Source organism: Oncorhynchus gorbuscha, linkage group LG18, assembly GCF_021184085.1.
Source record: "Oncorhynchus gorbuscha isolate QuinsamMale2020 ecotype Even-year linkage group LG18, OgorEven_v1.0, whole genome shotgun sequence".
NCBI lineage: Eukaryota > Metazoa > Chordata > Actinopteri > Salmoniformes > Salmonidae > Oncorhynchus > Oncorhynchus gorbuscha.
The window spans coordinates 83,325,186-83,339,249 of NC_060190.1; the positions used below are offsets into that span (position 1 = coordinate 83,325,186).

The following is a 14,064-nucleotide window of genomic DNA, read 5'->3' on the forward strand; positions in this document are numbered from 1 at the left end:
TAATATTTACAGCTGCATGTCCTGATCGTGGTGGTACAAAAATCAACATCCGGTCGCGCGCCATCATTCGCACATTGATTTTGTCCCCCTACACCAAACGCAATCACGACACACGGGTTGAAATATCAAAAACTCTGAACCAATTATTTTCATTTGGGGACAGGTCAAAGAGCATTAAACATTTATGGCAATTTAGCTAGCTGGCTTGCAGTTTCTAGCTAATTTGTCCTATTTAGCTAGCTTGCGGTTGCTAGCTAATTTGTCCTGGGATATAAACGTTGAGTTATTTTAGCTGAAATGCATAAGGTCCTCCACTCCGACAATTAATCAACTCATAAATCAGTCAACCGAATTATTTCTAGTCAACATTACATCATTATTAACTTTCATAGTTACCATGACAACCAATTCATCTTTCAATCAAACACGTGGGTATAACCAATGAGGAGATGGAAGAGGCAGGACTTGCATTGAGTTCAGCGTCACAAATAGAACTGACTTCTATTTTAGTGCTTGGCAAAGCAGAGCTCATTGGTGCAATAATTATATAACATGCATGTTTAAATTTATTTTGCAATGCTCGTGGATGCGAACTGTGTAGTCAGCATGATTGCGAACAATATCGAAGCAGAAATTGTGACATAGAACAATGGGCTGGGAATAGTACATTCAGAAGGAGAATTGGTGCCATGGTGCTCAATATAACTAATAGGAGCTGGTAGGGTGAAAAATGCCCTAAAATAAGGCCTGTTTTTCGTGATTACTTCAAAAGTACGGCAAGCAGCTGAGAATTATGGTCATATTATCAAACCGGGCTCCACGGTGGATGCAATGAACTAGTTATCTGAAAAGCTTTGTTAAATGTCATGTGTCCAGCCTATTTATATAAAACCGGTCCAACTGGCGTCATCATCAATCCTAGTTAGGGTTAGGGTCTCTACCTGTACATGACCATCTGATCATTTATCACTCCAGTGTTAATCTGCAAAATTGTATTATTCGCCTACCTCCTCATGCCTTTTGCACACATTGTATATAGACTGCCCATTTTTTTCTACTGTGTTATTGACTTGTTAATTGTTTACTCCATGTGTAACTCTGTGTTGTCTGTTCACACTGCTATGCTTCATTTGGCCAGGTCGCAGTTGCAAATGAGAACTTGTTCTCAACTAGCCTACCTGGTTAAATAAAGGTGAAATAAAATAAAAAATAAATAGTTGATTATAATGCAGATCTAGCGCCCACTATCGGCTGCCTAGGCTACACTTTAGCGTTAACTAGCCAACAAAAGCACCAATCGCGTGATCCATGGACATGTTCAATCTGAGCAACACACTACCGCATGTTCTCATATGTTGCACCAGACTGGTCTCAGCTTCAACGCTAACGTTAGGAAGCTAACTAGCAACGGTAAAGAGTTGGCTAATGTTGGCCAGCCAGCTAGCTAAGAAGCTAGCTAACATTTCCTAATTGCAAGACCGGAAACATCACACAGCTCGAGGCAAGAAACGTACTCAAGGAATAGTTAAACCATTAAACAGTTCTACCTGCAGGTGACTTGCTTCGTGCTCATTTTTGTTCATCAATAACATTGGCGCAACAGTATTTGTTATCGTTGTCACGTTTGAGTGCAAACCGAAACACCCGCCTATGAACCCCCAGAATCAATTAAAATAAGGTTCCGATGTTAAGGTTCCGGACGCGTTGTTGGCAGACTGGTCTCAGGGGAAATGGCTGAAGCAAAAGGGTCGTTTGAAGCGAAAAGCTGAAAGCACGTCCAGTACAGTTAGCGAGAAAAATCAGTGGACAACAGTGAAGTCTTAGAATGGATTTATTTGGGGAAACCCGTTTGAAGTCAAGAGGATGGTGAAGAAGGCGTTGGGAAAAGTGACCAGGAGGTGGATGGTGTTAATGTTGGACATTGATAAACAATATCATAGGCTAAAAATTCCAGAAGTAGTTCATGCACGTCTAATGACCCGTATGGGGAAAGGGAGCAAAGTGTATCTGTATTACTGATGTTTGATGAGTATTAACCACTCGATGTAAAGTTGGGATATAAAAGATAAACGTCAGAGCATTCGTGCAAAACCCAATACAAGAAGTGTAAAAAGGGTCAGAGTTTGAGCCCCACATGATTAGTGTAATCTTATTTATCTTTGCCTGTTTTGAATGTTATTTTGACATTAATAGGTGTCACTATCAGTTTACAAACTGGAAAAAAAACATTTATTTAATATAGCTGCGAACAAACAGTCTCTTTTTTTGCTGTCTTGAGTAAGGCAGCTCCAAAATGCAACAATACGAACGATGCATTTTCCAGCATGATGGAGCACCTTGCCATAAGGCAAAAGTGATAACTAAGTGGCTCAGGGAAACAAAACATCGATATTTTGGGTCCATGGCCAGGGAACTCCCCAGACCTTAATCCCATTGAGAATTTGTGGTCAATCCTCAAGAGGCGGGGTGGACAAAAAAAACACAAATTCTGACAAACTCCAAGCATTGATTATGCAAGAATGGGCTGCCATCAGTCAGGATGTGGCCCAGAAGTGAATTGACAGCATGCCAGGGTGGATTGCAGAGGTCTTGAAAAAGAAGGGTCAACACTGCAAATATTGACTCTTTGCATCAACTTCATGTAATTATCAATAAAAGCCTTTGACACTTTTGAAATGCTTGCAATTATACTTCAGTATTCCATAGTAACGTCTGACAAAAATATCTAGACACTGAAGCAGCAGACTTTGTGAAAATGAATGTGTCATTCAAAACTTTTGGCCACGACTGTACAGTATATATAGGCCTAATAGTACACAACAATAACACATCATTGACAGTTACCAGCTAGACCAAAATGGTCAAATTGAGGGTTCTCTCATATGTCTGGAAGTAGCTAGCCAATATTAGCCAGTTAGCTTGAGTGCTGTTGTGAGGCAGCAGCGTAGCCAATATTAGCCAGTTAGCTTGAGTGCTGTTGTGAGGCAGCAGCGTAGCCAATATTAGCCAGTTAGCTTGAGTGCTGTTGTGAGGCAGCAGCGTAGCCTAGTGTGCTCTGAACTTACAGCTTTGTCACTGAAATCTGGACAATAATATTTCGTTAAGAAACTGTATATACATTTTAGAGTATTCTTTCCGATTGATAAGATTAGTATGTGAAATTAACTTCCTGTTCAAGTTGGCTGGATGTCCTTTGGGTGGTGGACCATTCTGGATACACACGGAAAACTGTTGAGCGTTAAAAAGCAGCATTGCAGTTCTTGACACAAACCGGTGCGCCTGGCACCTACTACCATACTCCTTTCAAAAGGAACTTCAATCTTTTGTCTTGCCCACTAACCATTTGAATGGCACACATGCACAATCCATGTCCCAATTGACTCAAGGTTTAGAAATCCTTCTTTAACCTGTCTCCTCCCCTTCATTTACACTGATTGAAGTGGATTTAGCAAGTGGCATCAATAAGGAATCAAAGTTTTCACCTGGTCAGTCTATGTCATGGAAAGAACATGTTGTCCACTCAAGTGTATATTTAAGTCCTGCTGGGGAATGAGACACTAGTTCCTATGGTCTTACTGTCACATGACCTAGCCTCCTCCAATCTGTTTACAGGTCAGTACAGGGTGATGGGAGGCACGAGGGACTAAAGCAGAAACATTCAACTGGTCAATAATGGGAATGCTAGAATCAACAATACCAGTAGTGGAAAGGAATGATGGACAATATTTATTCAGATGAAAATAGAGTTTACTTCGGAAAATGTAAAATTGTAAAAAAAAAGTTATTTATTTACAAGGCTTGTAACATTACATCATGATATAACACAATGTGGTTCTGTACCTCCAACAGACCAAACAAGACATTATCCCATTCACATGACTAACCTGGTCCCAGGTCTGTTCCTGCTACAGCCAAATCTCTGATTAGTTTAGTACTAGCACTAAGAATAAGAAGGAGCTGGTTATATAGTCTGGGAAAAGCAGGTCATGACACCTCATCCCAACGTTAATTCAGTCCTTCAACCCTAGACCTATAGATAGATCTCTCCTCCCTCTCTCCACTACAGCCTATTCAGTCCTAGATCTCCATCTCTCCACTACAGCCCCAGTAGTGTCTTGGCCTCCTCACTTTGGGCCATCAGGGTCTCACTGGCGTACTTCTGAAGGAGCTCCATCTTCTTCCTTCTCACCAACGCCTCCTCAATCTAGAAACAAAGATTTATTCAAGAGGCTCTTAGCCAGTAGTTCTGAAAGTAGCATTCACGTCCCAGAAAACAGTGTACGTCATCGCTCTGCTGTGTGTGTGTATGAGGTGCCTCTTGCTAGCTGTCACTCAAATGGCGAGGGGCAGAAGCTCATTGGCTAGAATTCGAACTGCTAGGGTGCTAGCCCATATAGGGAAAAATGGTGCCACAGTTTCCAGAAACAGTCACCTTCAAACTAGGGATTTCATTCCTAATTGAGGTAAAACAGTAAGTCTGCTCATATATTATGAATGTATGAAATACACATTAACAAATCCAGCCCAAAGCGTTTAAAAAATACTTTGTCGACTACTAAGTTCCTGTGCGTGTTTTTAACTTAACCCTACTCAATCTGAAGAGGATCAAAGACATATCATTAAACTAGCCCTAACCATCCCCAATCTGGAAACAGAGATTTACATAATAATAGATTAGCATTAATATACTGAGCCACACTCAGACTAGTTGGAACATGACTTTCTACAGTCTAGAGATCTGTGTGTGAATGCAGGCACCTCTTTCTGAGACGGCACAGGGACGTGAGCGATAAAGGATGTGAGAGTTCCATCCTCTCCTTCCATCTGTTCTCTAGTCTCGTCATCTGAATGCTGAGAGACAGATCAAAACGTTAGGTTATCATCTGAATGCTGACAGACAGATATATGTTATGCTTACAAGTAGACCACACATGGGAATACCTTTTGACTTTAAATGGCCAGTAAATGGGACCAGAGTCCATATGTTTTGACTGATATTCACCTCATCCTCCTTTACAGCATACATATGTTCCTCCTCTTCCTCGACCTCCTCTCTTCCTCCAGCAAGACGCGCTTCTCTCTCCGTTTTCCATTTCTCCACTGCCTTCAATATCACTGACACACACACACACACACACACACACACACACACACACACACACACACACACACACACACACACACACACACACACACACACACACACACACACACACACACACACACACACACACACGTTTCTTGAGGCGACCATGTGTATTGGGTTAGGGTTAAGTATTGTGTTAAGTAGAGTTGTATTAGGTTATGTGTAGTGTATAGGGTTAAGTTTAGGATATTGGGTTAAGTATAGTGTATTGGGTTGTAAGTATTGTGTATTGGGTTATTTTTTATTTAACTAGGCAAGTCAGTTAAGAACAAATTCTTATTTACAATGACGGCCTACACTGGACAAACCCGGACTACACTGGGCCAATTGTGCGCTGGCCTATGAGACTCCCAATCACGGACGGTTGTGATACAGCCTGGGTTGGGTTGTATCGGGTTAAGTATTGTGTATTGGGCTAAGTACTGTGTCTTGGGTTATATTGTGCTGAGTATTGTGTATTGGGTTAAATATTGGGCTAAGTATTGGTTTAAGTACAGGGTTGTTTTGGGCTAAGTATTGTGTAGTATTGGGTTAAGTATTGGGTTGTATTGGACTAGTGAAGATGGCGCCGGAGGGGATGGCTGCCGTCTTATTGGCTCTTAACCAACCATGCTATTTTGTTTGTAACTTGTTTTGAACACAATTTCAACCCCTCCCTGACGGAGTCTGCAATACCAACATGTTTCAAGCAGACCGCCATAGTCCCTGTGCCCAAGAACACTAAGGTAACTTGCCTAAATGACTAGCGACCGGTAGCACTCACATCTGTAGCCATGAAGTGCTTTGAAAGGCTGGTCATGGCTCACATCAATGCCATTATCCCAGAAACCCTAGAGCCACTCCAATTTTCATGCCTCCAAAACAGATCCACAGATGATGCAATCGCTATTGCACTCCACACTGCCCTTTCCCAACTGGGCAAAGGGAACACTTACGCGAGAATGCTATACATTGACTACAGCTCAGAGTTCAACAACATAGTACCCTCAAAGCTCATCACTAAAGTAAGGATCCTGGGACTAAACACCTCCCTAAGCAACTGGATCCTGGACTTCCTGACGGGGCGCCCCCCAGGTGGTAAGGGTAGGTAACAATACATCCGCCACGCTAATCCTCAACACAGGGGTCCTCAGGGGTGCGTGCCCAGTCCCCTCCTGTACTCCCTGTTCACCCACAACTGCATGGCCAGGCATGACTCCAAAACCATCATTAAGTTTGCAGACGATACAACAGTGGTAGGCCTGATCACCGACAACGACAAGACCGCCTATAGGGAGGAGGTCAGAGACCTGACCGGGTGGTGCCAGAATAACAACCTACCCCTCAATGTAACCAAGACAAAGGAGATGATTGTGACTACAAAAAAAAGAGGACCGAGCACGTCCCCATTCTCATCGACGGGGCTGTAGTGGAGCAGGTTGAGAGCGTCCACCTCAACAAACTAACATGGTCCAAGCACACCAAGACAGTCGTGAAAAGGGCACGACAAACCTATTCCCCCTCAGGAAACTAAAAAGATTTGGCATGGGTCCTCAGATTCTCAAAAGGGTTTACAGCTGCAACATCGAGAGCATCCTGACTGGTTGCATCACTGCCTGGTACGGCAACTGCTCGGCCTCTGACCGCATGGCACGACAGAGGGTAGTGCGTACGGCCCAGTACATCATCGGGGCCAAGCTGCCTGCCATCCAGCACCTCTATACCAAGAGATGTCAAAGGAAGGCCCTAAAAATGGTCAAAGACTCCAGTCACCCTAGTCATAGACTGTTCTCTCTGGTACCGCATGGCAAGCGGTACCAGAGCACCAAGTCTAGGTCCAAGAGGCTTCTAAACAGCTTCTACCCCCAAGCTATAAGACTCCTGAACAGCTAATGAAATGGCGACCCAGACCATTTGCATTGCTCCCAACCCCCTCCCAACGTTGCTACTCTGTTATCTATGCATAGTCACTTTAATAATTCTACCTAGATGTACAAATTACCATCTGTATATAGCGTGCTATTATTTACTGCTGCACTTTAATTTTTTGTCATTCTTTTTCTTACTTAAAAAAAAAGGTATTTTGTTAACTGCATTGTTGGTTAAGGGCATGTAAGTAAGCATTTCACTGCATGTGACAAATAAAATGTGATTTGATTGGCCTAAGTATTGTGTAGTATTGGGTTCAAGTGTGTGAATTGTGTATTGGATTGTATCGGGTTAAGTATTGTTTTTTTTTGTGTTTTTTTACCTTTATTTAACTGGGCAAATCAGTTAAGAACAAATTCTTATTTTCAATGACGGCCTAGGAACAGTGGGTTGACTGACTGTTCAGGGGCAGAACGACAGATGTTTAACTTTGTCAGCTCGGGATTTGATCTAGCAAAGGCTTTTACTGGTCCTGCCGCCCCTTATTGGGCTAAGAATTGTGCATTGGGCTGTATTGGGCTAAATATTGTGTATTGTGTTAAATATTGTGTATTGGGCTAAGTATTGTGTATTGGGTTGTTTAAGGCACAAATTCAGGGGAGAGATAACATGACACCAACAATACTGCTTTGTTCCAGAACATCATGATGAAACAGAAAGCAGGAGACATGGAGAGTGAATGAGAGGTGAGTTGAAGCTAGAGGCCAGCCTCCTCTAGTGGAGGCCAGCCTCCTCTAGTGGAGGCCACCGGCCAGCCTCCTCTAGTTGAGGCTAGAGGTCTCCTGAGGCTATTAGTGGTCCTGTGCTCCATGTATAAGACAAAAATATCAGACATTTACTCTAATAGGGAACACATGGTCTCTGAGCACCATCACATCACCGATTACTATCAGGTCACAGCTGGATGGAGCTCCTACACAGACAGCCTCCCTCTCCACCGGGACAACAGAGGGATAGCCTAATGTCACAATCTGGGACAGCAGACGGAAAGGCTAATGTCACAACCTGGGACAACAGACGGAAAGGCTAATGTCACAACCTGGGACAACAGACGGAAAGGCTAATGTCACAACAGAGGGAAAGGCTAATGTCACAACAGAGGGGAAGGCTAATGTCACAACAGACGGAAAGGCTAATGTCACAACAGACGGAAAGGCTAATGTCACAACAGAGGGGAAGGCTAATGTCACAACAGAGGGGAAGGCTAATGTCACAACAGAGGGAAAGGCTAATGTCACAACAGAGGGAAAGGCTAATGTCACAACAGAGGGAAAGGCTAATGTCACAACAGAGGGAAAGGCTAATGTCACAACAGAGGGAAAGGCTAATGTCACAACAGAGGGAAAGGCTAATGTCACAACAGAGGGAAAGGCTAATGTCACAACAGAGGGAAAGGCTAATGTCACAACAGACGGAAAGGCTAATGTCACAACAGACGGAAAGGCTAATGTCACAACAGACGGAAAGGCTAATGTCACAACAGAGGGAAAGGCTAATGTCACAACAGACGGAAAGGCTAATGTCACAACAGACGGAAAGGCTAATGTCACAACAGACGGAAAGGCTAATGTCACAACAGAGGGAAAGGCTAATGTCACAACAGAGGGAAAGGCTAATGTCACAACAGAGGGAAAGGCTAATGTCACAACAGAGGGAAAGGCTAATGTCACAACAGAGGGAAAGGCTAATGTCACAACAGAGGGAAAGGCTAATGTCACAACAGAGGGAAAGGCTAATGTCACAACAGAGGGAAAGGCTAATGTCACAACAGAGGGAAAGGCTAATGTCACAACAGAGGGGAAGGCTAATGTCACAACAGAGGGAAAGGCTAATGTCACAACAGAGGGGAAGGCTAATGTCACAACAGAGGGAAAGGCTAATGTCACAACAGAGGGAAGGCTAATGTCACAACAGAGGGAAAGGCTAATGTCACAACAGAGGGAAAGGCTAATGTCACAACAGAGGGAAAGGCTAATGTCACAACAGAGGGAAAGGCTAATGTCACAACAGAGGGAAAGGCTAATGTCACAACAGAGGGAAAGGCTAATGTCACAACAGAGGGAAAGGCTAATGTCACAACAGAGGGAAAGGCTAATGTCACAACAGAGGGAAAGGCTAATGTCACAACAGAGGGAAAGGCTAATGTCACAACAGAGGGAAAGGCTAATGTCACAACAGAGGGAAAGGCTAATGTCACAACAGAGGGAAAGGCTAATGTCACAACAGAGGGAAAGGCTAATGTCACAACAGAGGGAAAGGCTAATGTCACAACAGAGGGAAAGGCTAATGTCACAACAGAGGGAAAGGCTAATGTCACAACAGAGGGAAAGGCTAATGTCACAACAGAGGGAAAGGCTAATGTCACAACAGAGGGAAAGGCTAATGTCACAACAGAGGGAAAGGCTAATGTCACAACAGAGGGAAAGGCTAATGTCACAACAGAGGGAAAGGCTAATGTCACAACAGAGGGAAAGGCTAATGTCACAACAGAGGGAAAGGCTAATGTCACAACAGAGGGAAAGGCTAATGTCACAACAGAGGGAAAGGCTAATGTCACAACAGAGGGAAAGGCTAATGTCACAACAGAGGGAAAGGCTAATGTCACAACAGAGGGAAAGGCTAATGTCACAACAGAGGGAAAGGCTAATGTCACAACAGAGGGAAAGGCTAATGTCACAACAGAGGGAAAGGCTAATGTCACAACAGAGGGAAAGGCTAATGTCACAACAGAGGGAAAGGCTAATGTCACAACAGAGGGAAAGGCTAATGTCACAACAGAGGGAAAGGCTAATGTCACAACAGAGGGAAAGGCTAATGTCACAACAGAGGGAAAGGCTAATGTCACAATAGAGGGGAAGGCTAATGTCACAACAGACGGAAAGGCTAATGTCACAACAGAGGGGAAGGCTAATGTCACAACAGAGGGGAAGGCTAATGTCACAACAGACGGAAAGGCTAATGTCACAACAGACGGAAAGGCTAATGTCACAACAGAGGGGAAGGCTAATGTCACAACAGAGGGGAAGGCTAATGTCACAACAGACGGAAAGGCTAATGTCACAACAGACGGAAAGGCTAATGTCACAACAGACGGAAAGGCTAATGTCACAACAGAGGGGAAGGCTAATGTCACAACAGAGGGGAAGGCTAATGTCACAACAGAGGGGAAGGCTAATGTCACAACAGAGGGAAAGGCTAATGTCACAACAGAGGGAAAGGCTCATGTCACAACAGAGGGAAAGGCTCATGTCACAACAGAGGGAAAGGCTAATGTCACAACAGAGGGAAAGGCTAATGTCACAACAGAGGGAAAGGCTAATGTCACAACAGAGGGGAAGGCTAATGTCACAACAGAGGGGAAGGCTAATGTCACAACCTGGGACAACAGACGGAAAGGCTAAAGTCACAACAGAGGGAAAGGCTCATGTCACAACAGAGGGGAAGGCTAATGTCACAACAGAGGGAAAGGCTAATGTCACAACAGAGGGAAAGGCTAATGTCACAACAGAGGGGAAAGCTAATGTCACAACAGAGGGGAAAGCTAATGTCACAACAGAGGGAAAGGCTAATGTCACAACAGAGGGGAAGGCTAAAGTCACAACAGAGGGAAAGGCTCATGTCACAACAGAGGGGAAGGCTAAAGTCACAACAGAGGGAAAGGCTAAAGTCACAACAGAGGGAAAGGCTAAAGTCACAACAGAGGGAAAGGCTAAAGTCACAACAGAGGGAAAGGCTAATGTCACAACAGAGGGAAAGGCTAATGTCACAACAGAGGGAAAGGCTAATGTCACAACAGAGGGAAAGGCTAATGTCACAACAGAGGGAAAGGCTCATGTCACAACAGAGGGAAAGGCTCATGTCACAACAGAGGGAAAGGCTCATGTCACAACAGAGGGGAAGGCTAAAGTCACAACAGAGGGAAAGGCTAATGTCACAACAGAGGGGAAGGCTAAAGTCACAACAGAGGGAAAGGCTAATGTCACAACAGAGGGGAAGGCTAAAGTCACAACAGAGGGAAAGGCTAATGTCACAACAGAGGGGAAGGCTAATGTCACAACAGAGGGAAAGGCTAATGTCACAACAGAGGGAAAGGCTAATGTCACAACAGAGGGAAAGGCTAATGTCACAACAGAGGGAAAGGCTAATGTCACAACAGAGGGAAAGGCTAATGTCACAACAGAGGGGAAGGCTAATGTCACAACCTGGGACAACAGACGGAAAGGCTAAAGTCACAACAGAGGGAAAGGCTAAAGTCACAACAGAGGGGAAGGCTAATGTCACAACCTGGGACAACAGACGGAAAGGCTAAAGTCACAACAGAGGGAAAGGCTAATGTCACAACAGAGGGGAAGGCTAATGTCACAACAGAGGGAAAGGCTAATGTCACAACAGAGGGAAAGGCTAATGTCACAACAGAGGGAAAGGCTAATGTCACAACAGAGGGAAAGGCTAATGTCACAACAGAGGGAAAGGCTAATGTCACAACAGAGGGAAAGGCTAATGTCACAACAGAGGGAAAGGCTAATGTCACAACAGAGGGAAAGGCTAATGTCACAACAGAGGGAAAGGCTAATGTCACAACAGAGGGAAAGGCTAATGTCACAACAGAGGGAAAGGCTAATGTCACAACAGAGGGAAAGGCTAATGTCACAACAGAGGGAAAGGCTAATGTCACAACAGAGGGGAAGGCTAATGTCACAACAGAGGGGAAGGCTAATGTCACAACAGAGGGGAAGGCTAATGTCACAACAGAGGTCACAACAGAGGGGAAGGCTAATGTCACAACAGAGGGGAAGGCTAATGTCACAACAGAGGGGAAGGCTAATGTCACAACAGAGGGGAAGGCTAATGTCACAACCTGGGACAACAGACGGAAAGGCTAAAGTCACAACAGAGGGAAAGGCTCATGTCACAACAGAGGGAAAGGCTAATGTCACAACAGAGGGAAAGGCTAATGTCACAACAGAGGGGAAAGCTAATGTCACAACAGAGGGAAAGGCTAATGTCACAACAGAGGGGAAGGCTAAAGTCACAACAGAGGGAAAGGCTCATGTCACAACAGAGGGGAAGGCTAAAGTCACAACAGAGGGAAAGGCTAAAGTCACAACAGAGGGAAAGGCTAAAGTCACAACAGAGGGAAAGGCTAATGTCACAACAGAGGGAAAGGCTCATGTCACAACAGAGGGGAAGGCTAAAGTCACAACAGAGGGAAAGGCTAAAGTCACAACAGAGGGAAAGGCTAAAGTCACAACAGAGGGAAAGGCTAATGTCACAACAGAGGGAAAGGCTAATGTCACAACAGAGGGGAAGGCTAATGTCACAACAGAGGGGAAGGCTAATGTCACAACAGAGGGAAAGGCTAATGTCACAACAGAGGGGAAGGCTAATGTCACAACAGAGGGGAAGGCTAATGTCACAACAGAGGGGAAGGCTAATGTCACAACAGAGGGAAAGGCTAATGTCACAACAGAGGGAAAGGCTAATGTCACAACAGAGGGGAAGGCTAATGTCACAACAGAGGGGAAGGCTAATGTCACAACAGAGGGGAAGGCTAATGTCACAACAGAGGGGAAGGCTAATGTCACAACAGAGGGAAGGCTAATGTCACAACAGAGGGAAAGGCTAATGTCACAACAGAGGGAAAGGCTAATGTCACAACAGAGGGGAAGGCTAATGTCACAACAGAGGGGAAGGCTAATGTCACAACAGAGGGGAAGGCTAATGTCACAACAGAGGGAAAGGCTAATGTCACAACAGAGGGAAAGGCTAATGTCACAACAGAGGGAAAGGCTAATGTCACAACAGAGGGGAAGGCTAATGTCACAACAGAGGGAAAGGCTAATGTCACAACAGAGGGGAAGGCTAATGTCACAACCTGGGACAACAGACGGAAAGGCTAAAGTCACAACAGAGGGAAAGGCTCATGTCACAACAGAGGGGAAGGCTCATGTCACAACAGAGGGAAAGGCTAATGTCACAACAGAGGGAAAGGCTAATGTCACAACAGAGGGGAAAGCTAATGTCACAACAGAGGGAAAGGCTAATGTCACAACAGAGGGGAAGGCTAAAGTCACAACAGAGGGAAAGGCTAAAGTCACAACAGAGGGAAAGGCTAAAGTCACAACAGAGGGAAAGGCTAAAGTCACAACAGAGGGAAAGGCTAAAGTCACAACAGAGGGAAAGGCTAATGTCACAACAGAGGGAAAGGCTCATGTCACAACAGAGGGGAAGGCTAAAGTCACAACAGAGGGGAAGGCTAAAGTCACAACAGAGGGAAAGGCTAATGTCACAACAGAGGGGAAGGCTAAAGTCACAACAGAGGGAAAGGCTAATGTCACAACAGAGGGAAAGGCTAATGTCACAACAGAGGGGAAGGCTAATGTCACAACAGACGGAAAGGCTAATGTCACAACAGAGGGAAAGGCTAATGTCACAACAGAGGGAAAGGCTAATGTCACAACAGAGGGGAAGGCTAATGTCACAACAGAGGGAAAGGCTAATGTCACAACAGACGGAAAGGCTAATGTCACAACAGACGGAAAGGCTAATGTCACAACAGAGGGAAAGGCTAATGTCACAACAGAGGGAAAGGCTAATGTCACAACAGAGGGAAAGGCTAATGTCACAACAGAGGGAAAGGCTAATGTCACAACAGAGGGAAAGGCTAATGTCACAACAGAGGGAAAGGCTAATGTCACAACAGAGGGAAAGGCTAATGTCACAACAGAGGGAAGGCTAATGTCACAACAGAGGGAAGGCTAATGTCACAACAGACGGAAAGGCTAATGTCACAACAGAGGGGAAGGCTAATGTCACAACAGAGGGGAAGGCTAATGTCACAACAGAGGGAAAGGCTAATGTCACAACAGACGGAAAGGCTAATGTCACAACAGAGGGAAGGCTAATGTCACAACAGAGGGGAAGGCTAATGTCACAACAGAGGGAAAGGCTAATGTCACAACAGAGGGAAAGGCTAATGTCACAACAGAGGGAAAGGCTAATGTCACAAC

At 44.7% G+C, this 14,064-nt stretch overlaps 2 protein-coding genes across 3 annotated transcripts in view; both read right to left on the minus strand.

The window, feature by feature from the left end:
• Positions 1-1,703, minus strand: part of LOC124002646 (probable E3 ubiquitin-protein ligase makorin-2) — a 52,345-nt gene extending 50,642 nt beyond the window's left edge. Inside the window, exon 1 of one of the 2 annotated variants that reach the window (XM_046310231.1) lies at positions 1,548-1,703. In XM_046310231.1, the coding sequence (XP_046166187.1) occupies positions 1,548-1,573 (26 nt within the window). In that variant the 5' untranslated portion in view covers positions 1,574-1,703. The remainder of the gene's footprint in view (positions 1-1,547) is intronic. The other variant, XM_046310232.1, reaches the window with a different exon arrangement.
• A 2,000-nt stretch (positions 1,704-3,703) lies between these two features.
• The window catches only part of isy1 (ISY1 splicing factor homolog), a 34,008-nt gene continuing 23,647 nt past the window's right edge, over positions 3,704-14,064 (minus strand). The window contains exons 8-10 of the mRNA XM_046312687.1: positions 5,003-5,115; positions 4,759-4,851; positions 3,704-4,204 (exon numbers count right to left, since the gene is read on the minus strand). Of these exons, the coding sequence (XP_046168643.1) occupies positions 4,097-4,204; positions 4,759-4,851; positions 5,003-5,115 (314 nt within the window). The 3' untranslated portion in view covers positions 3,704-4,096. The remainder of the gene's footprint in view (positions 4,205-4,758; positions 4,852-5,002; positions 5,116-14,064) is intronic.